At 32.0% G+C, this 27,887-nt stretch overlaps 1 protein-coding gene across 49 annotated transcripts in view; it reads right to left on the minus strand.

Moving 5' to 3' along the window:
* Window positions 1–16,320: 16,320 nt before the first annotated feature.
* LOC148610850 (uncharacterized) overlaps window positions 16,321–27,887 on the minus strand; it is a 24,561-nt gene continuing 12,994 nt past the window's right edge. For 18 of the 49 annotated variants that reach the window (XM_088590606.1, XM_088590644.1, XM_088590647.1 and 15 more), the window contains 7 exons: window positions 27,701–27,788; window positions 26,676–27,127; window positions 26,421–26,508; window positions 23,949–24,098; window positions 21,604–21,696; window positions 19,161–20,296; window positions 16,321–18,864 (listed from right to left, as the gene is read on the minus strand). In XM_088590606.1, coding sequence (XP_088446732.1) covers window positions 18,039–18,662 — 624 coding nt within the window. In that variant the 5' untranslated portion in view covers window positions 18,663–18,864; window positions 19,161–20,296; window positions 21,604–21,696; ... (2 more) ...; window positions 26,676–27,127; window positions 27,701–27,788 and the 3' untranslated portion in view covers window positions 16,321–18,038. The other 31 variants (XM_088590652.1, XM_088590651.1, XM_088590650.1 and 28 more) reach the window with 31 other exon arrangements.

Below are 27,887 nucleotides of genomic sequence, written 5' to 3' on the forward strand. Positions count from 1 at the left end.
GGTGACCATAATACAAAATGTGTACAAATATACAAATATATATATAACGCTGAGAAAAGGGAATGAAACAAAAAAATCGCAAATATGTTCCAGATGTGGAACGAAGTAAAAATGCCTGTACTAAAGACTATCAAAATTCTCAAAATATTCTATTTAAGAGAATGTTGGTGTAAATTTGATACATCGCATCTACCCAAAAGAACTTAAGATAAAAGATACTACAGACACTGTGAGGTCAGCCTCATATCTTGACCTACACTTAGAAATCGAAGGTAAAGGAAAACTATTGACCAAACTTTACGACAAACGTGATGACTTTTCATTCAGAATTGTCAAGTTTCCTTTCATCTGTGGCAACATCCCTTCGGCTCCTGCGTATGGAGTATTCATATCACAACTCATACGTTATGCCAGAGCTTGCCGAAACCACGCAGACTTTTTGTATCGGCTAGAACTCTAACAAATAGGCTTCTGGAACATGGTTATGTTGCTACAAGATTGAAGTCATCACTACAGAAGTTTTATGGTCGTCATCATGAACTCGTGGATCGTTATGGTGTATACATCAGCACCATGAAAACTGATTTATTCAACGGGTCATAGTTTTCCTTTCCTCGTTTGTCTACCCTGGACTTGACATTTTATGAGCAACTCGGCGGGTGTTTCTAGAAAAGCAGAGGACGCTTACCCTACCGGTGCACCTGGTCCATGCTCCCAGTTTTTAGTGAGTCCGAGTTGCTCATTTACTTTTGTTACTTTGTATGTATGATTTTAGTTACTTTATGTTCTTTGTTGTCTATATCTGTTTTCCATGTCTGGTCGTTGTCCCTGGATTACATTCTTTTGATTACCGCTATAACCTTGGTTCCCTTGATTACTCTTACATACATATCTGAAATTTACTAAAATTTACGAAGTTCTTTTTATTCTTAATTCGGCTGCTAGTCCGATCATACCTCATTGTGAATATAATTCAAAAACAAAACCATATTTGATTTATCAAAATTGTGCATGTGTGTCATAAACTACAAAAACAAAAGCAGATTCAGACGTATCAAAAGAACTAAGAGCAAAATTTTATTCCTAAATGACATGCTAATTGAAGCAAGTGTGCATTATGCGATTGAAAATTATTATAGAAAGGAATCCAGTGATTAATTAGTGGTCAGACGTCTGATATCTACTAAGAAGTTGTAAACATAGAAAAGGCAGCCAACTCACCTAATGTAGTTGCGAGATACGTTGTGGTCTATTACAGTCACGTATATGAACCGTGTGAATCACTGTCATTTGATGACCAAGCTATGACAATAATGGTCAGTACCCATGTTCATTTCAATTTTGAACGTGTGCCTGTTGGATGGAAAAGAGAACCAATTGTCTCAATGTGCAGAAACGGAACATAATAGTAATACAGCTTCTGGGATTTACAGCTTTTTCAAGTTCCCTTTTAGATGTACTTGAAAGTATTATTTAGTCCGGTATTATGTGAAACTGCTTGTGTGATGTACTTTTTTCATACAATCAACAACAACTAGGTTTGAAAAGTCTTTTAGCTGTCTCACTGCATATCGTTTCAATGTTGACATCTTGTACTGTCTAGATAGGTTTTATTTATTTGTTTTACGTTTTTGTTTTATTTTGTATTGTTGTTATTATTGCTTTGTTTTTTGTTGTTTTCTTTATTTTTATTATCATGAAATAATCTAGTGCAGCTTTTGATACGGCGTTTAGAGAGGGTTTGATTTTTAAAGACTAAATATGTAAGGTCAATTATAATGTGATTTGATTGATTTCATGTTGCTGTATTAAGTGTTTTCATCTGTGGCAACATCCCTTCAGCACCTGCGTATGGAGTGTTCATATCACAACTCATACGTTATGCCAGAGCTTTCCGAAACTACGCAGACTTTTTGTATCGGCTAGAACTCTAACAAATAGGCTTCTGGAACAGGGGTATGTTGTTACAAGATTGAAGTCATCACTACAGAAGTTTTATAGTTGTCATCATGAACTCGTGGATCATTATGGTGTATCCATCTGCACCATGGAAACTGATTTATTCAACAGGTCATAGTTTTCCTTTCCTCGTCTGTCCACCCCGAACTTAACTTTTTATGAGCAACTTTTATAGAAAAGAAGAGGATTACATTCTTTTGATTACGGCTATAACCTTGGTTCCCTTGATTAATCCTTTTAAATATCAATAAGACTCTTTATTGCCAACATTTGGACGAGATAAGTAAATAGAATTATATTGTTCACACATCAAAGCATAATTGATTGTAAATACTAAGTATTCATTGAACATGTCAATTGAAATGATTAATGCAAACTTTAAATCCATATCAGAGATAAACTGAAGGGCAAAGTAAACTTCTGTAATTCTATACACGTCTATTTATCTAAAAATATTACGTAATTATCAACATATCCGTACCTACAACAGAGGTTATACCGATTTTGATATCCCAGTACAGCAACTAAATAATACTGACCAAAAAGCATTGTTTGGTACTAATATTAATTTAAGAGACCGTCTGTTCGAAAACAAAGCAGATTTAGACCCATAATAATATATCAGATAGAACATTGATTTTTTTGTATGAAAAATGACTAAGAATGAATATTTAAGTTTCACTCAGCAAATGAACTTAAAACTGAACAAACCAAAGATCTATTTTCCTTCATCTTAAATATTGTAGTGTTGTCTATGTAATTTATCGTATTCCAACCATTTTCATAATTACAACCCAACATTATTTCTACAAAAATATGAACTTGTGATGACCAAGAAATGTTTATAAACGAAAATTGACATATGCCATCCACAGCCTGGGTAACTTCCTGATAAATTTAAACCCGTATCATCAATACCGTTTCTTTTTTTTTTTTTTTTTTTTTTTTGTTTCAAAATGGAGACAACAGAAACCCAATAGCGGTATTCTATTGCATGACTTGGGATTAACAAACGAAACAAAGGTACACTAAGGAATGTTTTGACCCCCTGCTAGGCTGGATTTCGAAACTTGGAAACTGCATGTAACCAATCTGCATTTTCGTTAAAGACCTAATGTAGTACAACAACATTACCATATTATATTTTTAGTGTTTGTTTAGTAATGGCAAGTCATTAAACTCAAGGTTTTACTTTTACAACTAAAATTAGGAATATAAGTTTATATATATGATCTTTTTTTTTATTTGTGATGCCTGTCCCAATGTACACCCACCAAATCTTCAAAAAATGTAAATAAAATGATCAAAAATGTCATATAAAATTAAATGTTTAGGCTATTAAACTATAGGGTTAACGCCTTTTTTCAGCAAGTACACGTAATCATTTTTCAGGAAAATTAGGAGCATATTTCCACCCATTAGTGTACCTCAACTTTTGGAAATTTGCATGGTTCATCAAGCCTCATTTTTATTGATATCTCTTGAGTTCATTTCACTGTTTCATTTTATATAGTTATGTTTTCTTAAGATTGGACGTTATCGAAAGTTATTGGACGTTATTAACGCTTCAAACGTTGTACTCATTTTGTTGTTCTTAAATCCAAATTTCTTCTGTCCCTTTAACCATCTTTTCATTTGGATATTGATGAATCGGGTTGTTGTCAGAGCAATGTGTCAAACAAAGAGGTTCACACTTCAATCGCTTTTTATTATTTGCTGTTGAAATCATGCATGCGCGTCTTATCTAATTTTATTCCGCGGATTCATTTTAATTGATTATGATACCATATTTATGTTTGATTGTTGTGCACACCTTAACGGAGAGAAGAAGGTAGGTTTGAAGTACAAAATTGGTTTTCAATTCTATTTTGTTATTGATAAAATGTATATACATAGAAATAAGACAATAGTTGTTTCAACAAAGAAAAACTAAAAAAAACACTGTTTCAGAATATCCAAAATGGTCTTTGATTTGCATGAAAATTCATAATCTGAAAACAAGGGATTCTTGTAAAACTTTTCACATTGTCAGCTCTGTTGTATCATTCCAAAACTGAGCCGAAATTTACCGAACATTAATACTTGTGTTTCGTTTTTGTCTAAGAGCAATTTATTTTAAAAACTGATCAATTCAACTATTTTTTTTCTACTGGACACGCTTAATTTTCGCCATAAATTCCCAGAAAAAAAGATTTGTTGGTGTAAAATATTGTTCAACGGTTACAGAAAGCTATCCTTACCGTATAACTGGTTCATACATGTATATAGATGTAATCAGTTATAAACTATGCAAATAGTCTAAAATGATTGTGCTCAAAGGTAGAACAAAATCTAAGGTTTTAAAATTTGTGCAAACGTCCAGTGATTTCGACAAAGTGTGCGGAAACGTACAATTTATCACATCAAGTTCAGATTTTCAACTACTATTTAAAATAATTCTTATGAACAGTTTCTAAGTTAAAGCTTACGCAAAATAATAGTGTCATGAGATATAAATATGATTCTAAAGATCCCTTCGATCCGAGGATTAAATGTGAGACTGAATTGAAAACCTTAAACTCACTGATTAACTTTGCTGAATCTTTGAGTGAAAATAACACTTAAAATTATGAAAAATTTAAAAACGTTTTTGTATGTTATTACTGTGAGAAAACTTAAGACACGTGTATGTTTCCCTGTCTAATAGAGAAACAAACTTTTCCGAAGAACAGGAAATCTAAATACACTTATAGATACTATTTGAAATGTTTGACGTCGAATTTTATCTAATTCGCGATGATAATCCCGTTTTCTGTGCAGAATAACTAAAAAAAACGAGAACCATGACCTACCTTTTATTGTACACCAAAATTGCGGACATTTTGTAACGAATAACGTGTTTTAGTCAGGATGACAATATTCAAGGTATTTCTAGGCCTCATAGACAAAACAAAAATTGAAAATATTCATGTGAAATACGGTGTTTGTTCCTTGTTAATTACACGACAAAAGGAGTATCAAAAAGTACATACTTGAAAAATGTAGAATTGTGACCCCTATGTTTTATTTCATTTTCCAATGTAACTTGGTCGGACGTCTGATATCTACTAAGAAGTTGTAAACATAGAAAAGGCAGCCAACTCACCTAGTGTAGTTGCGAGATACGCTGTGGTCTATTACAGTCACGTATATGAACAGTGTGAATCACTGTCATTTGATGACCAAGCTATGACAATAATGGTCAGTATTCATGCTCATGTCAATTTTGAACGTGTGCCTGTTGGATGGAAAAGAGAACCAATTGTCTCAATGTGCAGAAACGGAACATAATAGTAATACAGCTTCTGGGATTTACAGCCTTTTCAAGTTCCCTTTTAGATGTACTTGAAAGTATTATTTAGTCCGGTATTATGTGAACCTGCTTGTGTGATGTATTTTTTTCATACAATCAACAACAACTAGGTTTGAAAAGTCTTTTAGCTGTCTCACTGCATATCGTTTCAATGTTGACACCTTGTCCTGTCTAGATAGGTTTTATTTATTTGTTTTACGTTTTGTTTTATTTTGTATTGTTGTTATTATTGCTTTGTTTTTTGTTGTTTTCTTTATTATTATTATCGTGAAATAATCTAGTGCAGCTTTTGATACGGCGTTTAGAGAGGGTTTGATTTTTCAAGACTAAATATGTAAGGTCAAGTATAATGTGATTTGATTGATTTCATGTTGCTGTATTGAGTGTTTTCATCTGTGGCAACATCCCTTCAGCACCTGCGTATGGAGTGTTCATATCACAACTCATACGTTATGCCAGAGCTTGCCGAAACTATGCAGACTTTTTGTATCGGCTAGAACTCTAACAAATAGGCTTCTGGAACAGGGTTATGTTGCTACAAGATTGAAGTCATCATTACAGAAGTTTTATAGTTGTCATCATGAACTCGTGGATCATTATGGTGTATCCATCTGCACCATGGAAACTGATTTATTCAACAGGTCATAGTTTTCCTTTCCTCGTCTGTCCACCCCGAACTTAACTTTTTATGAGCAACTTTTATAGAAAAGAAGAGGATTACATTCTTTTGATTACCGCTATAACCTTGGTTCCCGTGATTAATCTTTTTTAAATATCAATAAGACTCTTTATTGCCAACATTTGGACGAGATAAGTAAATAGAATTATATTGTTCACACATCAAAGCATAATTGATTGTAAATACTAAGTATTCATTGAACATGTCAATTGAAATGATTAATGCAAACTTTAAATCCATATCAGAGATAAACTGAAGGGCAAAGTAAACTTCTGTAATTCTATACACGTCTATTTATCTAAAAATATTACGTAATTATCAACATATCCGTACCTACAACAGAGGTTATACCGATTTTGATATCCCAGTGCAGCAACTAAATAATACTGACCAAAAAGCATTGTTTGGTACTAATATTAATTTAAGAGACCGTCTGTTCAAAAACAAAGCAGATTTAGGCCCATAATAATATGTCAGATAGAACATTGATTTTTTTTAATGAAAAATGACTAAGAATGAATATTTAAGTTTCACTCAGCAAATGACCTTAAAAATGAACAAACCAAAGATCTATTTTCCTTCATCTTAAATATTGTAGTGTTGTCTATGTAATTTATCGTATTCCAACCATTTTCATAATTACAACCCAACATTTTTTTCTACAAAAATATGAACTTGTGATGACCAAGAAATGTTTATAAACGAAAATTGACATATGCCATCCACAGCCTGGGTAACTTCCTGATAAATTTAAACCCGTATCATCAATACCGTTTCTTTTTTTTTTTTTTTTTTGTTTCAAAATGGAGACAACAGAAACCCAATAGCGGTATTCTGTTGCATGACTTGGGATTAACAAACGAAACAAAGGTACACTAAGGAATGTTTTGACCCCCTGCTAGGCTGGATTTCGAAACTTGGAAACTGCATGTAACCAATCTGCATTTTCGTTAAAGACCTAATGTAGTACAACAACATTACCATATTATATTTTTAGTGTTTGTTTAGTAATGGCAAGTCATTAAACTCAAGGTTTTACTTTTACAACTAAAATTAGGAATATAAGTTTATATATATGATCTTTTTTTTTATTTGTGATGCCTGTCCCAACGTACACCCACCAAATCTTCAAAAAATGTAAATAAAATGATCAAAAATGTCATATAAAATTAAATGTTTAGGCTATTAAACTATAGGGTTAACGCCTTTTTTCAGCAAGTACACGTAATCATTTTTCAGGAAAATTAGGAGCATATTTCCACCCATTAGTGTACCTCAACTTTTGGAAATTTGCATGGTTCATCAAGCCTCATTTTTATTGATATCTCTTGAGTTCATTTCACTGTTTCATTTTATATAGTTATGTTTTCTTAAGATTGGACGTTATCGAAAGTTATTGGACGTTATTAACGCTTCAAACGTTGTACTCATTTTGTTGTTCTTAAATCCAAATTTCTTCTGTCCCTTTAACCATCTTTTCATGTGGATATTGATGAATCGGGTTGTTGTCAGAGCAATGTGTCAAACAAAGAGGTTCACACTTCAATCGCTTTTTATTATTTGCTGTTGAAATCATGCATGCGCGTCTTATCTAATTTTATTCCGCGGATTCATTTTAATTGATTATGATACCATATTTATGTTTGATTGTTGTGCACACCTTAACGGAGAGAAGAAGGTAGGTTTGAAGTACAAAATTGGTTTTCAATTCTATTTTGTTATTGATAAAATGTATATACATAGAAATAAGACAATAGTTGTTTCAACAAAGAAAAACTAAAAAAAAACACTGTTTCAGAATGTCCAAAATGGTCTTTGATTTGCATGAAAATTCATAATCTGAAAACAAGGGATTCTTGTAAAACTTTTCACATTGTCAGCTCTGTTGTATCATTCCAAAACTGAGCCGAAATTTACCGAACATTAATACTTGTGTTTCGTTTTTGTCTAAGAGCAATTTATTTTAAAAACTGATCAATTCAAATATTTTTTTTCTACTGGACACGCTTAATTTTCGCCATAAATTCCCAGAAAAAAAGATTTGTTGGTGTAAAATATTGTTCAACGGTTACAGAAAGCTATCCTTACCGTATAACTGGTTCATACATGTATATAGATGTAATCAGTTATAAACTATGCAAATAGTCTAAAATGATTGTGCTCAAAGGTAGAACAAAATCTAAGGTTTTAAAATTTGTGCAAACGTCCAGTGATTTCGACAAAGTGTGCGGAAACGTACAATTTATCACATCAAGTTCAGATTTTTAACTACTATTTAAAATAATTCTTATGAACAGTTTCTAAGTTAAAGCTTACGCAAAATAATAGTGTCATGAGATATAAATATGATTCTAAAGATCTCTTCGATCCGAGGATTAAATGTGAGACTGAATTGAAAACCTTAAACTCACTGATTAACTTTGCTGAATCTTTGAGTGAAAATAACATTTAAAATTATGAAAAATTTAAAAACGTTTTTGTATGTTATTACTGTGAGAAAACTTAAGACACGTGTATGTTTCCCTGTCTAATAGAGAAACAAACTTTTCCGAAGAACAGGAAATCTAAATACACTTATAGATACTATTTGAAATGTTTGACGTCAAATTTTATCTAATTCGCGATGATAATCCCGTTTTCTGTGCAGAATAACTAAAAAAAAACGAGAACCATGACCTACCTTTTATTGTACACCAAAATTGCGGATATTTTGTAACGAATAACGTGTTTTAGTCAGGATGACAATATTCAAGGTATTTCTAGGCCTCATAGACAAAACAAAAATTGAAAATATTCATGTGAAATACGGTGTTTGTTCCTTGTTAATTACACGACAAAAGGAGTATCAAAAAGTACATACTTGAAAAATGTAGAATTGTGACCCCTATGTTTTATTTCATTTTCCAATGTAACTTGGTCGGACGTCTGATATCTACTAAGAAGTTGTAAACATAGAAAAGGCAGCCAACTCACCTAGTGTAGTTGCGAGATACGCTGTGGTCTATTACAGTCACGTATATGAACAGTGTGAATCACTGTCATTTGATGACCAAGCTATGACAATAATGGTCAGTATTCATGCTCATGTCAATTTTGAACGTGTGCCTGTTGGATGGAAAAGAGAACCAATTGTCTCAATGTGCAGAAACGGAACATAATAGTAATACAGCTTCTGGGATTTACAGCCTTTTCAAGTTCCCTTTTAGATGTACTTGAAAGTATTATTTAGTCCGGTATTATGTGAACCTGCTTGTGTGATGTATTTTTTTCATACAATCAACAACAACTAGGTTTGAAAAGTCTTTTAGCTGTCTCACTGCATATCGTTTCAATGTTGACACCTTGTCCTGTCTAGATAGGTTTTATTTATTTGTTTTACGTTTTGTTTTATTTTGTATTGTTGTTATTATTGCTTTGTTTTTTGTTGTTTTCTTTATTATTATTATCGTGAAATAATCTAGTGCAGCTTTTGATACGGCGTTTAGAGAGGGTTTGATTTTTCAAGACTAAATATGTAAGGTCAAGTATAATGTGATTTGATTGATTTCATGTTGCTGTATTGAGTGTTTTCATCTGTGGCAACATCCCTTCAGCACCTGCGTATGGAGTGTTCATATCACAACTCATACGTTATGCCAGAGCTTGCCGAAACTATGCAGACTTTTTGTATCGGCTAGAACTCTAACAAATAGGCTTCTGGAACAGGGTTATGTTGCTACAAGATTGAAGTCATCATTACAGAAGTTTTATAGTTGTCATCATGAACTCGTGGATCATTATGGTGTATCCATCTGCACCATGGAAACTGATTTATTCAACAGGTCATAGTTTTCCTTTCCTCGTCTGTCCACCCCGAACTTAACTTTTTATGAGCAACTTTTATAGAAAAGAAGAGGATTACATTCTTTTGATTACCGCTATAACCTTGGTTCCCGTGATTAATCTTTTTTAAATATCAATAAGACTCTTTATTGCCAACATTTGGACGAGATAAGTAAATAGAATTATATTGTTCACACATCAAAGCATAATTGATTGTAAATACTAAGTATTCATTGAACATGTCAATTGAAATGATTAATGCAAACTTTAAATCCATATCAGAGATAAACTGAAGGGCAAAGTAAACTTCTGTAATTCTATACACGTCTATTTATCTAAAAATATTACGTAATTATCAACATATCCGTACCTACAACAGAGGTTATACCGATTTTGATATCCCAGTGCAGCAACTAAATAATACTGACCAAAAAGCATTGTTTGGTACTAATATTAATTTAAGAGACCGTCTGTTCAAAAACAAAGCAGATTTAGGCCCATAATAATATGTCAGATAGAACATTGATTTTTTTTAATGAAAAATGACTAAGAATGAATATTTAAGTTTCACTCAGCAAATGACCTTAAAAATGAACAAACCAAAAATCTATTTTCCTTCATCTTAAATATTGTAGTGTTGTCTATGTAATTTATCGTATTCCAACCATTTTCATAATTACAACCCAACATTTTTTTCTACAAAAATATGAACTTGTGATGACCAAGAAATGTTTATAAACGAAAATTGACATATGCCATCCACAGCCTGGGTAACTTCCTGATAAATTTAAACCCGTATCATCAATACCGTTTCTTTTTTTTCTTTTTTTTGTTTCAAAATGGAGACAACAGAAACCCAATAGCGGTATTCTATTGCATGACTTGGGATTAACAAACGAAACAAAGGTACACTAAGGAATGTTTTGACCCCCTGCTAGGCTGGATTTCGAAACTTGGAAACTGCATGTAACCAATCTGCATTTTCGTTAAAGACCTAATGTAGTACAACAACATTACCATATTATATTTTTAGTCAGTGTTTGTTCAGTAATGGCAAGTTATTAAACTCAAGGTTTTACTTATACAACTAAAATTAGGAATATAAGTTTATATATATGATCTTTTTTTTTTTATTTGTGATGCCTGTCCTAACGTACACCCACCAAATCTTCAAAAAATGTAAATAAAATGATCAAAAATGTCATATAAAATTAAATGTTTAGGCTATTAAACTATAGGGTTAACGCCTTTTTTCAGCAAGTACACGTAATCATTTTTCAGGAAAATTAGGAGCATATTTCTACCCATTAGTGTACCTCAACTTTTGGAAATTTGCATGGTTCATCAAGCCTCATTTTTATTGATATCTCTTGAGTTCATTTCACTGTTTCATTTTATATAGTTATGTTCTCTTAAAATTGGACGTTATCGAAAGTTATTGGACGTTATTAACGCTTCAATTGTTGTACTCATTTTGTTGTTCTTAAATCCAAATTTCTTCTGTCCCTTTAACCATCTTTTCATGTGGATATTGATGAATCGGGTTGTTGTCAGAGCAATGTGTCAAACAAAGAGGTTCACACTTCAATCGCTTTTTATTATTTGCAGTTGAAATCATGCATGCGCGTCTTATCTAATTTTATTCCGCGGAGGATTCATTTTAATTTATTATGATACCATATTTATGTTTGATTGTTGTGCCCACCTTTACGGAGAGAGGAAGGTAGGTTTGAAGTACAAAATTGGTTTTCAATTCTATTTTGTTTATTGATAAAATGTATATACATAGAAATAAGACAACAGTGCTTTCAACGAAGAAACACTAAAAAAAAACACTGTTTCAGAATGTCCAAAATGGTCTTTGATTTGCATGAAAATTCATAATCTGAAAACAAGGGATTCTTGTAAAACTTTTCACATTGTCAGCTCTGTTGTATCATTCCAAAACTGAGCCGAAATTTACCGAACATTAATACTTGTGTTTCGTTTTTGTCTAAGAGCAATTTATTTTAAAAACTGGTCAATTCAACTATTTTTTCTACTGGACACGCTTAATTTTCGCCATAAATTCCCAGAAAAAAATAGGATTTGTTGGTGTAGAATATTGTTCAACGGTTACAGAAAGCTATCCTGACCGTATAACTGGCTCATACATGTATATAGATGTAATCAGTTATAAACTATGCAAATAGTCTAAAATGATTGTGCTCAAAGGTAGAACAAAATCTAAGGTTTTAAAATTTGTGCAAACGTCCAGTGATTTTGACAAAGTGTGCGGAAACGTACAATTTATCACATCAATTTCAGATTTTCAACTACTATTTAAAATAATTCTTATGAAAAATTTCTAAGTTAAAGCTTACGTAAAATAACAGTGTCATGAGATAAAAATATGATTCCAAAGTTCTCTTCGATCCGAGGATTAAATGTTAGACTGAATTGAAAACCTTAAACTCACTGATTAACTTTGCTGAATCTTTGAGTGAAAATAACGCTTAAAATTATGAAAATTTTAAAAACGTTTTTGTATGTTATTACTGTGAGAAAACTTAAGACACGTGTATGTTTCCCTGTCTAATAGAGAAACAAACTTTTCCGAAGAACAGGAAATCTAAATACACTTATAGATACTATTTGAAATGTTTGACGTCAAATTTTATCTAATTCGCGATGATAGTCCCGTTTTCTGTGCAGAATAACTAAACAAAAACGAGAACCATGACCTACCTTTTATTATACACCAAAATTGCGGATATTTTGTAACGAATAACGTGTTTTAGTCAGGATGACAATATTCAAGGTATTTCTAGGCCTCATAGACAAAACAAAAATTGAAAATATTCATGTGAAATACGGTGTTTGTTCCTTGTTAATTACACGACAAAAGGAGTATCAAAAAGTACATACTTGAAAAATGTAGAATTGTGACCCCTATGTTTTATTTCATTTTCCAATGTAACTTGGTTCATTCTGGCCATTTGCAAGGATTTAGTCCAATTTTGGTGTAGTCCACCTTAAGAGGCTGTCTTTGAGAACACCATGTAAAAACTCATTCTTTGTTCTTGTCATTTCTGCATGGACTGAAAATTTATGTTGGGTTTGGAAGGTAGTAAGTTGAAATTCCCAAAAATGCTAGATATTCTTGTTAAACATTGTTATATTTATATTAACGGTAATATTTAATTATATACATAATTTCTTTGATTTAACGCCATTTCATGATGAACTCTGGACTACTCTCATTGTTAAAAAATGAAAGTGTTAGAATGTTAAATACAAACTAATCTTGAAAAAAAAATTTAGAATAACATTATTTTGAGATAATTAAAGTCAGTTTTATGATATGTTTTGAAAATTGGCACGCTGCCAATTAAATGAATAGTGTAGGGTTTTTTCTTCTATTTTTGGTATGAATAATTGGAAAGTATGTCATAGCAAAGTGTAACGCTTCAAATTAAGGATAATTATTTTTAAAAGATCAATGTTGCCTTAAAATCCTTTTTATATAAAATGTCGAGATGGGATTTTTACATTTTTATAACTTTTCATACAATTTATACAGTAAAGGGAGTCAACTAAAAGATTGAACTAAGAGAAACACTGAACAGCATTTAAAAACAAGTTGGAACGCAATATTTTATAAGAAAGCAATGTTTGGGACGAGATTACTGTGGTCCGACATGGTCAATTGGAAAATTACATTTTCCCATCCCCTACATTCAGTTCCTCCTTTGTTTGTGGTCTCAGTATCGTATTAATTTTCCCATAGACTTCTATAGTGAAGTGCATATTTTTAGGATTTTTTAAAAAAATATGTAAATTGATTCAATAAAACTTTCACTTATGTAGCATTTCTAAGGACATGTGAAAAAATAATTTCCCGCAAAGAAAATAGGGTGAGTCCACGAAGATTGGACAGAAAAGTTGTCTTGAACTATAAATAGCCATTTTCCCTACTTTCACTTTCGTTTTGCACGCACCAAACCGACCTTTTCAGTGGAACATTTTTATGATATTATGTTAGATTTTCTTTTAAAAAAGTTCTTCATCTTACAGTGTGATGTTTGCTCTATTTTTTAAGTCATTGTTCATGTCTTTTGACAAAACATTAGTTTGTAGAGAGGCAAAAAGAAAATGCACTATATTTTTATGGCATCCATGTTTTGACGTACACCCGCTCAGGGATATGCAATACGATACTGGTACCTATTACTAATAAACATTTCAATATAATCCTAAAAGTTGTTGTTTTTCTGCTAGAGTATTCATTTCCATACTGAAAATTCAGAATATCATTGCCCTGCTACAAACATGAGTTTTCTATTAAAATTCTTATATAGGTACCCTATTCCAGGCATAAGACTAATATCTCAATGTTAGCCAGAAAATATTACTTTTGATAAAAAGCTGCTGCATTAATCAAACTAAGCAACTTTGTGGTTTATTCTGACATGGTAGATACATGAGCTGTACTATGAGTTCCAAATCATTATTTAATCCCCACTTGTGAGTTCCATATATGGAAATATTAATATCCGAACCTCCTTTTTTGTCTTTAACTCAAGGGAGCCTCTTGTTTAAAGTAAAGTATGATGACCGGTACAACCAACTGTTTTAAACTATAGATATGGTCATTTCAATTATAATAAATCCAGAAAAAATTATACCAATATCATAGTTTTAAAAAAAATATAGCTTTTCATATGCAGAAAATACAGATTTTAAGCCATCTTGGTACCCCAGGCAGATACAAATGGACCTCAATGTGACAGGGAAAAGACTTTTTCTTTAAAACAGATAGCTATGATGCAAGAAATATAGTTTACTGGTATAAATATTATAATAACAATTGTCTGCTTTAGATACTTTTTGAAAAAATTCAGTTTTTATATGAAAAAACACCATTATTTTTCTTGCCGCATTAGAATCTGTCCATTTGAACCACTAAAAAAAGTCCACTAAAAAATTGGCTGATGACTTTTGTGACATTTCTGTGTTTAAATCAACCACACAGTTATATGGCAACTCATTTTAGCTATTTATTTGAAAGAAAAACAAAAAATAAAAAAAATATTCATTTTTTCATATATAAGAGGCAATGTATGGAAAATGACTATTTTCAAGTCCTAACCACATACTTAAAATGTGTTGTAACTTGAAAACTATCCTTTATGCAGGAGTATTACTTGCTTTAGGTTACCTGAATATAGATATGCTCATCATAAATAGTCAAGATAATAATTTTATTGAACTGATATCCTACAAATTCATGAAAACAAAATGCATTTCCAAATTTGGTAAAGATTAACCATAAATGCAAAAAACCTGAGCTACCATAAAAAATCAGGTTCAAAAGTTGGCTAATTCATCTTAAAAGTGTTACCTGTATTGGGGTACTACTTTTTCAGCTGGTAAAGACCACTTGCTGAATATCCAACTTTACTTGAAAAACTGGCTTACTAGGTCTCAGTATCGTATTAATTTTCCCATAGACTTCTATAGTGAAGTGCATATTTTTAGGATTTTTTAAAAAATATGTAAATTGATTCAATAAAACTTTCACTTATGTAGCATTTCTAAGGACATGTGAAAAAATAATTTCCCGCAAAGAAAATAGGGTGAGTCCACGAAGATTGGACAGAAAAGTTGTCTTGAACTATAAATAGCCATTTTCCCTACTTTCACTTTCGTTTTGCACTCACCAAACCGACCTTTTCAGTGGAACATTTTTATGATATTATGTTAGATTTTCTTTTAAAAAAGTTCTTCATCTTACAGTATGATGTTTGCTCTATTGTTTAAGTCATTGTTCATGTCTTTTGACAAAACATTAGTTTGTAGAGAGGCAAAAAGAAAATGCACTATATTTTTATGGCATCCATGTTTTGACGTACACCCGCTCAGGGATATGCAATACGATACTGGTACCTTGTTTAGAAAATGTTCAAATTATACGAAATAACAAAACTTAAAAAGCTTTACAAAGGTAATAAACTCGTACTTGAGTATATTTTTATCAATTATACGTAGTATGCTGGAGTTGTGGAGATCGTAGGATTGTTTTGAAACACTGCCTAACCATTCAAAAATTTTGACCATGACCCCAACGCAGATTGTCATTTGCATGAATAATGGCGATGCCTTAAAAGACCTTAAGAGAACACAGCACAGCATTTTTTTTCACTATAGTGATGTGTGTGTGTGTGTGTGTGTGTGTGTGTTAGTGTGTGTGTGTGTGTGTGTGTGTGTGTGTGTGTGTGTGTGTGTGTGTGTGTGTGTGTGTGTGTGTGTGTGTGTGTGTGTGTGTGTGTGTGTGTGTGTGTGTGTGCGCGCGTGTGTGATGGAGAGACCTAAACGGATTCAATAATGACGGGTAAGACGGGTAAGACACATGTATTGATATATTCATAATTTTGAAAAATAAGAAATATAATAGCCCTAAACATTTCGATAAGTACTGAAAAAAGTACAAAAATGTACATGAACAATGTATGATACAGTGTACTGAATTGGCATAAAATAATCCTGATTCCGTTTTACTGTTTATTAGAGAAAAAAACTCAGCCGCAGAGTACTGCGTAACAGGAGTAGATAAATGTATATATAAATATAAAGTACATACATATAAACACAAAATATCACACATAAAGTTATCAAGACAATATTTTCACAATATTATTGCATACAAATAGCATATCTAATTAAACATCTTTTGCAGTTTTTGCATGAATATCGACACATTTGTTAATACCTTTATATTGCAAAATTTTATCATGCCATACATTTTTTGGATAATTAGATACCTCGTATAATATGATGGTATAAACTTTCTTCTTAAGTCTAAAACTACATTATTATTACACTCACAAAAATAATGATATTTGTCTCCAAGACCAGTTCCACAAATTCCACATATTCTATCTTCCTTTGGGATATTCCTCCACCTCCCCGTTTCAATGGAAAACTTTATATTACATACCCTTAATTTACAAAAATTTATCCGGTAACTCAACTTTAATTTTAAAAGATAAGGCTCCAATTGAAATTCATGTTTAAAATTAGAATAATATTCACCTCTAGACGAGTTGTTCATATCAGTAAACCATTTTTAAATAAACTGGTCTTGAAGACGCTGCTTAACGTTAATTTTCATAAGATTACCATCAACATTTCCTTGGATATTCCATATTTCACTGAGTCCAGTTGTCAAATATAGATTTTAAATAGTTAATCCACTTAAAATTATATTCACCATGTTCACACATGTAGAATAATAATTTGTATAATTTGTCAGACAGTTTATTTTCACTAGAAGCTAATTTATGCCAAAATCCAACAATTTTCAGTTTGATCTGCAGTTCAAGTGGAAATCTCCCAAGTTCCCCATAAACCATAAAGTTTGGTGTAGATGTACAATATTTTTCAAAGACAGAAAGTGCTTTTTGTAACTCTGGTGCCGACTCCGCAAAAATAACAGTATCGTCGGCGTATAAAAGAATAAACAACTTTATATACATATTAAGGTTGTCCATAACCTTTTCACTCAACATTTTTAAACCATCCACAGAGTTTTCACACAAATATTCTTCCAAGTCATTAAGGTATAAGACAAAGAGAAAGGGAGATAACTTTGTAATATATTCATTTAAATACTCCTTATAACGAAGGGCTACACCTCCTGATCTATTTCTAAAATTCTTTCTATTTTTGTATCTAAATATAAAGTTTTCTAAATCTTTTAAATCAAAGTCACTCAATTTTGTTTCTGTTAAACAAACAATGTCATGATCACACAATAACTGTTTAAACTCTGGGTAACAAATTCTTGTTTTAATCCCACAAACATTTAAAGACAAAATCTGTATAAATTCTTTACTGTTATTGTTTTGATTTAAACTCAAGCTGTCACTGTTAAGGTCATCTGCAACGCTTGAGTAGTCAGATTTACGACTATTTATTGATCCTCCAAGGTTTACCTAGCGGTAGAAGTCCTCGTCATCATCCCGGGGTTTACTACGTGGAAATTGGTTTGGTCTTGCGCCCTGTCTCATGTATCTTGTCCTGTTGGTTTCCATTTCCATATCTCTCTCATTCGGAATGAATTCTCGCCCGTCTATAATGAGCCTATCTCGCTTGAAATAAGCCTTTCTCTCTTGATCTTTGGCCTCTTATAATAAGGCCATAATCCTCGTCTCCTGTCGTTAATCTCTTTGGGGAACTGTTCGCTAACCCCGTAATTTGTTCCTTTCAAGACATTCGCCAATTTTCGTATTGTTTCTCTACAAATTTCATCTCGTTTGTCATAAAAGTTTTAACTAGTTCACCCGATTCTTCGCTCTTTTCATTTTCACTCTTTTCGGCTATGCCATTAAAAATGAGATTTTTTCTCATCGAACGAGTCTGTAGGTCTATGTGCATCTCTTGTAAGTCTTTTAACTCGCCGTGTAGGCGTTTGATACTGCCGTTAATATCACGGTTATTAAATCTAATTTCTGCCATGTCGGCTTTCATTTCAGTACTTTCTTGGCGTGTTTTCTCATATTTTTCATTCATATAATCAAGGCTTTTCTCTACTTCCGCGACACGGTTTGTAATGACTTCTACATTTGTAACTAGCTTATTCATCGTCGACTGGAAATTTGTTATTTTGTCGGACAAAGAATCTAATAATGATAACTTCTGGAACATTTGGTCTACTTTATTTGTAAGAATGTCAATTTTCGGGCTTTCTGTAGATTGATTCATAGTAGAATTATATACTGGCTCGGGAGGCGGGCCATGTTGAGTATACTGTGGACTGTAAAGGCCTGGTATATTCTGTACAGGAGAGCGTGTGATGAAACTTTGGCGTGGAGGATATTGATTGTCCATTATTTAACACAGGCGGAGCAAAGTTTTGGTACATAGGATTAATAACATTCATAGTATTGTTTTGATCAGACTGACTGTCAATGTTATTGTTTATATGTTTACCGTGGTGAGTGCAGCTCTGTTTACCCGGTTTTTCTGCACTGTTCGTTTGCTATTTTGAATTTTTCCGTTTCCTTCCATTCATTCCCATATGTATAAGTTCCTGATAAAACACAAAAGTCTGACTAATTCACTTTCTTAATAAGTCATTATGTTTTTGTTTTTCTCTCTCGAAAAAATAAGACGTCCATTCTTGATCACACATGCGCATAGATGTTAACAGTTCAGTCAACATCTTTGTCGTTGTATTTCAAACCCACAGTAAATATTTTAAATTGCACTTAAATCAGTACCTAAATTTTTAGTTATGTTTTGAAATATTGTTTTCTATCTTTTTTTATCAAAATGGGCAACGTTTAAACATAGTCTCAGATTCTTGTTATATGGAAATTGACATACACTATAGACCTGTTATGCTGGTATCTACTGACTGTCAAATAAGTTTCTAGGATCTCTAGGTGTCTGTACCTAGTCAGAATCATCATGGTTGTTTCCTATGACCAAAAATTCATTTATTTACAAATCGTAAAAGAAAATAAAAAAGGAAGGGACAAATGTACCAGTAAAGATATATTGTTCTTATTTACCTGCGTTTGTTATAAGCACCGCATCATCAACATAGTTTTTCTATGAATAATGAAAAAAATGACCTTTTTATAGAGACCTTTGTTTTATTTTCAAACATGTTATCCAGTACTCAATCGTCAACGTGAAAAGTTGACATGACAAAAATACGATCATCTTCTAGATTTGAACACTGAAACATTTTTCCTTACAAATAAACAAAGTGCAGAGGGAATAAAACAAAAGTAAGTGAATTGCAAAACAGACTATATATAATCTATGAATAGCCTTTGAAAAGGTCGAATGATTACTTGCATTTAGTAACTAGATGAATTGAAATGCAGTGTTGAAAATATGTGAAGTTCATATAGAAAATATATAATACAAACTGTCAATAAAAGTTTCAGTTTGATGAACATTTGATAATCAGACTCAATTGTTTTATCTACAATGACAGAAAATATATTCTCTATTAGGTTATCCGTATCATCTCCCTTGGTGCATATTTTACCGAATAGAATGAGATTTAATTCATATTAATCGTCATTAAAAATAACAAATCTGATATTTATCAATTACAGTGATAAATGCCCATCCATGAAAGTATCAAATATTTAAGAGTTTAGTCAATATGACTAAATTTAGTTTCCCTTTCACTACACAAGCCATTCTACCAATTTGTTCAACTTTCTAATAATTATCATGTCTAAAACTGGTGCATGATATAATTTCACTGGATGACGTTTTTCAGTTGCTTTATGTAGACATCATTTAAACGGTGTATTCAAAAATAGTAAACATTAAATAATTATTGTTTAAAATTTTAACATCGATTCATTTTTAAAAAGTTATTAACATTTGTAAATAGTCTCAGAATTTTAATTGACATACTTACTATTAATCAGGTTGACATTTACTATAATGCTACTATTAATTGTTTGCTGTATACCTTTTCTGGCAATTTCCTGTCTCTGCAAGTTGTGTGTCAACGTTGAAAGTTTGTATCAATTATTACTTTAAATTATTGCATAAAAATATTGAAATAAACAGTAAGTCTAAATACCTATTTGTGTTATTCCCTCGTAAACAATTAATTATCATGATAAAGATAAAACATCTTGTTGTATGAAATCGAGAAATAAAAGTATACAAGTAGTCTCCCACATGACTTGTTTTATTCGCAAATGAAAACGCGTAACAACTCAAGTCTTAATTGCAAATCATGTGACATGTCACTTTGAAAATTGAATACATTTTTGGGGGAACCGATTTGGTAAAAACAAAGTGGCAGTTTTTTTCATTGTGTTTATGGACATAATACTGTTAATGCAGCCCATATTGTGAATATTAAATATGACTAAAAGTATGACACTCACTCAGTACAACATATCTATGAGTGGTAAATTTGTAAAATTGTGTTTAGGTTTTCTGAGACTTAGAAATATGAACATATATGGTAATTCGCAGTAAATACACCATCATATAACCTTTATAAAAATAGTAAATACTTACAGAGATCACCAACATATCTTCAATAAGTGTAAACACACCAAGCAAGCTCTGAAAGGCCTGGACAAACGAAGACACATTAATGACCAACACTATCAAACACCATTGACATCATGGCAAAAACACCAGCTTTTAACCATGTATTATGCCGCAAGCATTGCAGACAGCCTGAAAATAGTGAACAAATATCCAAAATTGACAAAACTAGACCACGGCAGCATAGAGTAATCAAGGAAACCAAGGTTATAGCGGTAATCAAAAGAATTTAATCCAGGGACAAAGACCAGAAATGGACAACCGACATACACAACAAAGAAAACAGAGCAACTAAAATCATACATACAAAGTAACAAAAGCAAATGGGCAAGTCGGACTCTGCTTTTCTAGAAACACCCACCGAGTTGCTCATAAAAAGTCAAGTCCGGGGTAGACGAAAGAAGAAAGGAAAACTATGACACGTTGAACAAATCAGTTTTCATGGCGCAGATGGATACACCGTAACGATCCAAGAGTTCATGATGACGGCCATTAAACTTTTGCAGTGATGACTTCAATCTTGTGGCAACATAACAGAAGCCTATTTGTTAGAATTCTAGCGCGATACAACAAGTCTGTAGTCTCGGCAATAATACACCCGTACAAAATTAAAGGAAGTCTTCGTTTCTATCATGAGATATCATTTTGTCATTAAAAACGATATGAATTTAAGGCTTTAATCTTGAAACAACCATTGTTATTGTAACTAATCAAAATCCAATGTTTAGCTTACCTACAAGGTACATATCAACTGTGTATATTCATTTTGAATACATTGCTGTCCTTGCAAAAAATCCCTGTTGTTTCCGGGCTTGAACGTTGATCCCTGGAAAATAAAAAAAAACTAACATATAAAACAAACTCTTGATTTCCTTTCATTTACCTTATTTTCAAAATAGATAACTTTTGGAAATGGAGAATACCTTGAAATGAAATTATCCCTAAAAGAGGCATATTGATTTTGCTATTGTTTTTAAGAAGTCAGAAATTAGTCAACTGTGCAAATTCAAACAGAAAATTACATAAATTAGCAGCAAGATTCTGCTTTCCTGTTCAGATATGAAGAAAACCTCTTTAATCAACATCGTTTTCTTTAGTTTTCTGCAAAACTGTGAAACTGCAATTATGGCTCTCGTGATGAATAACTTATAGAAATAGCAAAGTATTCTGATCTTTTCTTCTGTATATCGAAATTTACAACACGAATATGACTTGCACTTTTGCAGTTGATAACAACTGGGTCGATACAACTAAACATAGACTAAAGATACCCAAGGATATGAACAAGCCAAACAGTCAGGCGTGTCTAATCACGAGTTATTTCATATATCATTTTAAAAAGTTTGCAGTATTAAGAATTTCAAACTTCATCAAAGAGCAAGGTTTCATATAAAAAATTGCGCATGGTAGAATCCCAAATCAAACTTTCTATTTCAATATTTTTGGTATTGAGTATTTTGTCTATCAATTTATTTTTCGGGATTTAGACGCTCCAATTTATTTTGTATCTCATGCTGCTGATGAGATAAAAATCCTTGAAATGCATGTACAGTATTTTTTTTTATTCTGTCGTTTTATTTGATATAAACATCTTTTAATACACGATCTGCCAACACCTCCCCACAAAAAGTATTTTTTCTGATAACAATGTGTCAGTTCTCAGTTATTTATATAGATTTAAGAAGTGAATTGAAGTACCATTTACGATAACTTAAGGAAATTCTAAGCGTCTTAATTGATCAGATATATTTGAAACATCATTGTATAAATGCCTAAAATAAAAGTTCTACAATGTCAATATGCTGTGAATAAGAATTCTGTTTGATACTGAGACCAGTTTTCTAGGGGTAGTGGAAATATTTTTAACAATTTTTTAAAATCCTTTCTTGAAAATTAGCTTTTGGTGATTTATTTATATCAAAAATTAAATTATCTATCAAAAAATACCAAATTTTTGAGTGAGCAATAACTTGAAGAGTCGAACTTATGTGACTTTTGACCCATCTTTCGTAATTTTTGATAAACTCTTACTACGAAAATCATCAAAATTCATCAAAAGAACCACAGAAGTATTAATTGTGATAATACTTAACAGAAAATAGCAAAAAAGGCCATTTTTACTGAAGCATTAATACTCTAGGGGTTTTGACATTGACAAATATATCAATTCAAGCGATTTTTCGGCCGGGTAGGGGTATTTTTTTTTCATTAAACTCATAACCCTAAGTGTTACCGCAACTTTCTTGGTATCATTGTAAAGCGGCGACATTGGGCTACATGATGATTTCCAAACTTGATTATTTTGTTTACACATGCTATCCCAGGAAGGCTGAGACGCTCAAACAATTGAGTCATAAAAATCTTGGCTTTTTGACCCAGTGGGGTACAAATATGGGCTTATACTGAAAAAGAATCCGAGAATATTATTTGGCGACAAATTGATTCGGTAATGGGAGGTATAAAGGTACGTGAAAATCACTATGAAGCTGATGAGTGGGGGTGCACGGTGGACCCAACCAACTCATGAACTATTTCACTTCTATTACAGAAATATTACAAAAATAGCTTCCCGTATATAATACGACTAAATTACAAATAAAATGAGGAGTGGATAGCAATCTGCCACCCCCTCCTCTTACAATACCTTGTCCTGGTCACAGTATATAAGTTTTGCATTCTTTCTACAGATTTTAAAAGTGAAATGAAGTACTATTAATAACAACTCATTTGTTTATGCATTCAGTCCACAGAGTAAAATTCATTTGTGCAAGGTTCTCAGTGTTACCTCCCTTGATATGAAATTATAATTGTAGTACTGAAATTTAGAGGAAGAGTGTCAAGCATTTCCATGATTCTAGTTTAAGTTTAATTACTCACTTCTATTAGAGAAATATTACCAAAAATAGCTCATCCTTATATAATACGACTAAATTACAAATATAATGAAGAGTGGATAGCAGCTTTCTGTTTCTTACTTGACTTGTCACTTTGTTTTCAAGGATATGTGCCTATTACTTAATCTTAGAACAAATATAATCAAATTGAAACTTGTCAAAATCTAGAATTCAGTTTACGTACAGGATATTTACAGTGTGTGCGTTTTCTTTTGCCCTTCTAATGCTTCTTTAGTATTGTTGTCAAATACTCTGATGATTTTGTTTTTCCATAGCCTTTGTTAGACATCTTTTTTTAATCTACTGTTTGTTTTCTGGTTTGCACCTCTGATCCCTGCAAAATAAAAACAAAACAAATCATTACAAAAAACAGTGTTTTAGGTTCCATGTCTTTATTTGGACTTAACATGTGAACATGAAGAAAACGTTGAAGTAAATATATATCAATACAATAGAAATCAGTTTTTATTTAGAACAAAAGAGTAATCAAGGGAACCAAGGTTATAGCGGTAATCAAGAGAATGTAATCAGTTAGTTTCAATTTTCAGGTTTGATAATATGAGGCACAATCAGAACACTTGCTGCTATTATTATGATAATATTATGGTACTGTCTGAAACGTCAAAGAACCCATGGTTACACTGCAGTACCAGGTACAAACTCCCCAACTGAGATGTCTGTAGCCAATCCATTTTACAAGCCATCCTCATCACCAAAATCTCTTGCTACATACCGACATCCATCTCATAGCATAATCGAAGAGGCAGACTCTGAAGATTCAAATCCAGAACAAATAGCTAAGCGCACCAGATCAAACACTAACAGAAAATTATCTTGACGTCCACAACCATTGTTTTCAAAAGGATTAATCAAGGGAACCAAGCAGTATCCATCTGCACTATGAATACTGATTTATATAACGGGTCATAGTTTTCCATTCCTCGTTTGTCTACCCCGGACCTGACATTTTATGAGCAACTGGGCGGGTGTTTTTAGAAAAGCAGAGGATGCTTACCCTACCGGTACACATGGTCCATGCTCCCATTTTTTAGTGGAGTCCGAGTTGCTCATTTAAATTTGTTACTTTGTATGTATCATTTTAGTTACTTTATGTTCTTTGTTGTGAATGTCTGTTTTTCATGTCTGTTCTTTGTCCCTGGGTTGCATTCTTTTGATTACCACTATAACCTTGGTTTTCTGTGATTACTCTTGCATTCTAATCCATATATCAAGTTTATGATTTGCAACTTAAGTTATATAGACTTCTTGTATGGAAGGTTTTGTTTGTAAAGGTACTAGAGACGTAAGAGTCGGTCATAAGAATATTGCATGTTTTGCAATTTTTAATACCACATTATGATATAATACAATGTGGTTCGTTATCGTTGTAGTCAAATATATCATTTAAAGTGATAGAGCATGGTTTGATAATTTGAAATAGAATTTTTGTACTGGAATAGATGGTCAGCAAACTGAACGTGTGAATCGGTACATTTTGTTGGAAAGCTCGGGGCACTATCCATACCATATGTGAGCGTGCTAAGATTCCAATCTGGGGACACCAGTCTTATAAGACAACAGTGTGTCCGATCTGCTGTCAGGTTTGGACCTTTTTTATACTGGGCGAGCCAGTTTTCTTCAATTCATCTCGTTAAAACCATAAAACGTTTTATTTTGTATGAACAAATTAAAATAAAATATCATAAGTGACATTTAAAATTCACATTATGATTTTACTTTCTTGTTAAGATATAAAGACATGCTGCAAAACCAACATTGTTTTATTTTGATCCTCTCCAAACCTGGAAAATTGAAAATATGGCTCTCATGGTGAATAACAGGTAAAATAACCGAAGTATTCTGTCTCTTTTATTATGTACTTTCATCTGATATTTACATCTTTTATAACAAGATATGTGCCCCGGGAATGCTTCGTCCTGATCAAAGTATATCATTTCTTAATTCTTCATTCAGATTTTAGAGATGAAATGAAGTACTCGTAAAATAACTTATTGGTTTATGTATTCAGTGCACTTTTTTCTTATATCAATATTTTTGGTATTGAGTATTTCTTATACGCGACTAATTTTGGGGATTTAGATTTTTCTTCTTTTTGATTCTTATGCTTCTGATAAAACGTTTCACCTTTAAACAGGTGAACAGCATATCGAAATTTTAAATATTAATATGATTGGTACTATTTTTATTCTGTCCTTTCATTAGATATATGAATATATATATAATCCTTTTTTATACACGATCTGCCGAACCTTCTCCCAAAAAATAATTGTTCTGATTATAATATGTCAGTTCTCAGTTCTTTATTTAGATTTCAGAAATGACATCAAGTAACATTTACAAAAGCTTGTTGGTTTGTATATTGAGTTCACATTCTTTTTATTTCGATGATTTTTGCATTGTGTATTTCTCATATGCAATTATTGTTTTGAATTAAGATTTTCCTCACATGTTTTATGCCTTCACCGACGTGTATATCATATCAAAGAAGACGATACTGTTTTACTCTTTTTCATCATTTTTTACACAATCTACCACCCCTTCTTCTCACAATACCTTGTCCTGATCACAGTATATCAGTTTTACAATTTTTCTACAGATTTTTAAGTGAAATGAAGTAACATTCATAACAACTCACGTTTTTATACATTCAGTCAACAAAGTGAAATGCATGTGTGCAAGGTTGTCAGTGTTATCTCCCTTGACATGAAACCATAATTTTAGTTCTGAAATTTAGAGAAAGAGTGTCAAGCACTTTCATGATTTTAGTTTCAGTCTAATTATTCACTTCTATTACATTGTCACTTTGTTATAAAGGATATGTGCCTATTACTTATTCTATGAACAAATGTCATATTGAAACTTGTACAAATGTAGTTTTCACTTCACTTACTAGGTATTTGTCATATATGCGTTTTTCGTCTGCCCTTCTAATGCATCTTTTGTATTGGTTGTCAAATACTCTGATGACTTTGTTTCTTCATAGTCTTTATTAGACATCTTTCTTAATCTGCTGTTTGTTTTCTGGTTTGTATTGATGATTCCTGAAAAATTAAAACACAACAAACCATTACAAAAACACAATGTTTTAGGTCCCAAGTCTTTATTTATATTTAACATGTGAAAAAGGAAGAAAACGTAAGAATAAATATACATCAATACAAATGACAGATCCCATCTTGTATAAGCATGTATTCTAAAAGAAAAAGTTTTATTTCATGTGAACAAATTGATATTAAAAAAGTCATCAGTGACATTTGAAACTAGCACCAATGATTTTACTCTCTTGTTGAGATATAAAGAAATTCTGTTCAACCAACATTGTTATTTTCTTCCTCTTCAAACCTGAAAAATTGAAAATATGGCTCTCACAGCGAATAACAAATGAAATAACAAAAGTATTTTGTCTCTATTATTTTGTTTGTTTGTTTTTTTTGTTTGTTTGTTTGTTTTTTTGTTTTTTTTAAACATCTGTTTAAACAAAATCTGCCCCCACACTACATGCTTCGTCCAGATCAAAGTATACCATTCATCAATTCCTTATTCACATTTTAAAAGTTAAATAGCGTACTATTTAAAATAGCTTGTTATTTCATGCATTCAGTGCACAATATTTCTAATTCAATATGTTTAGTATTGTGTATATCTTATAGACATTTTTTTCTAATTTAGGCTTTCGTCACTCTTTTTTTACTATATGCCTCCAAGCACATGTATAGCATATAAAAGAAGGCAATACTAGTATGATTGGTACTTTTTTACTCTTTTACATCTTTTTTAACACAATCTACCACCCCTTTTTAACACAATTTGCCACCCCCTCTTCTCACAATACCTTGTCCTGATCACAGTATATCAGTTTTGCATTTTTTTTAACAGATTTTTAAGTGAAATGAAGTAACATTCATAACAACTCACGTTTTTATACATTCAGTCCACAAAGTGAAATGCATGTGTGCAAGGTTGTCAGTGTTACCTCCCTTGACATGAAACCATAATTTTAGTTCTGAAATTTAGAGAAAGAGTGTCAAGCACTTTCATGATTTTAGTTTCAGTCTAATTATTCACTTCTATTACATTGTCACTTTGTTATAAAGGATATGTG

The sequence above is a fragment of the Perna viridis genome, chromosome 7 (genome assembly GCF_037379345.1).
Source record: "Perna viridis isolate PV_CMFRI_1.1 ecotype Kerala chromosome 7, ASM3737934v1, whole genome shotgun sequence".
Lineage (NCBI taxonomy): Eukaryota > Metazoa > Mollusca > Bivalvia > Mytilida > Mytilidae > Perna > Perna viridis.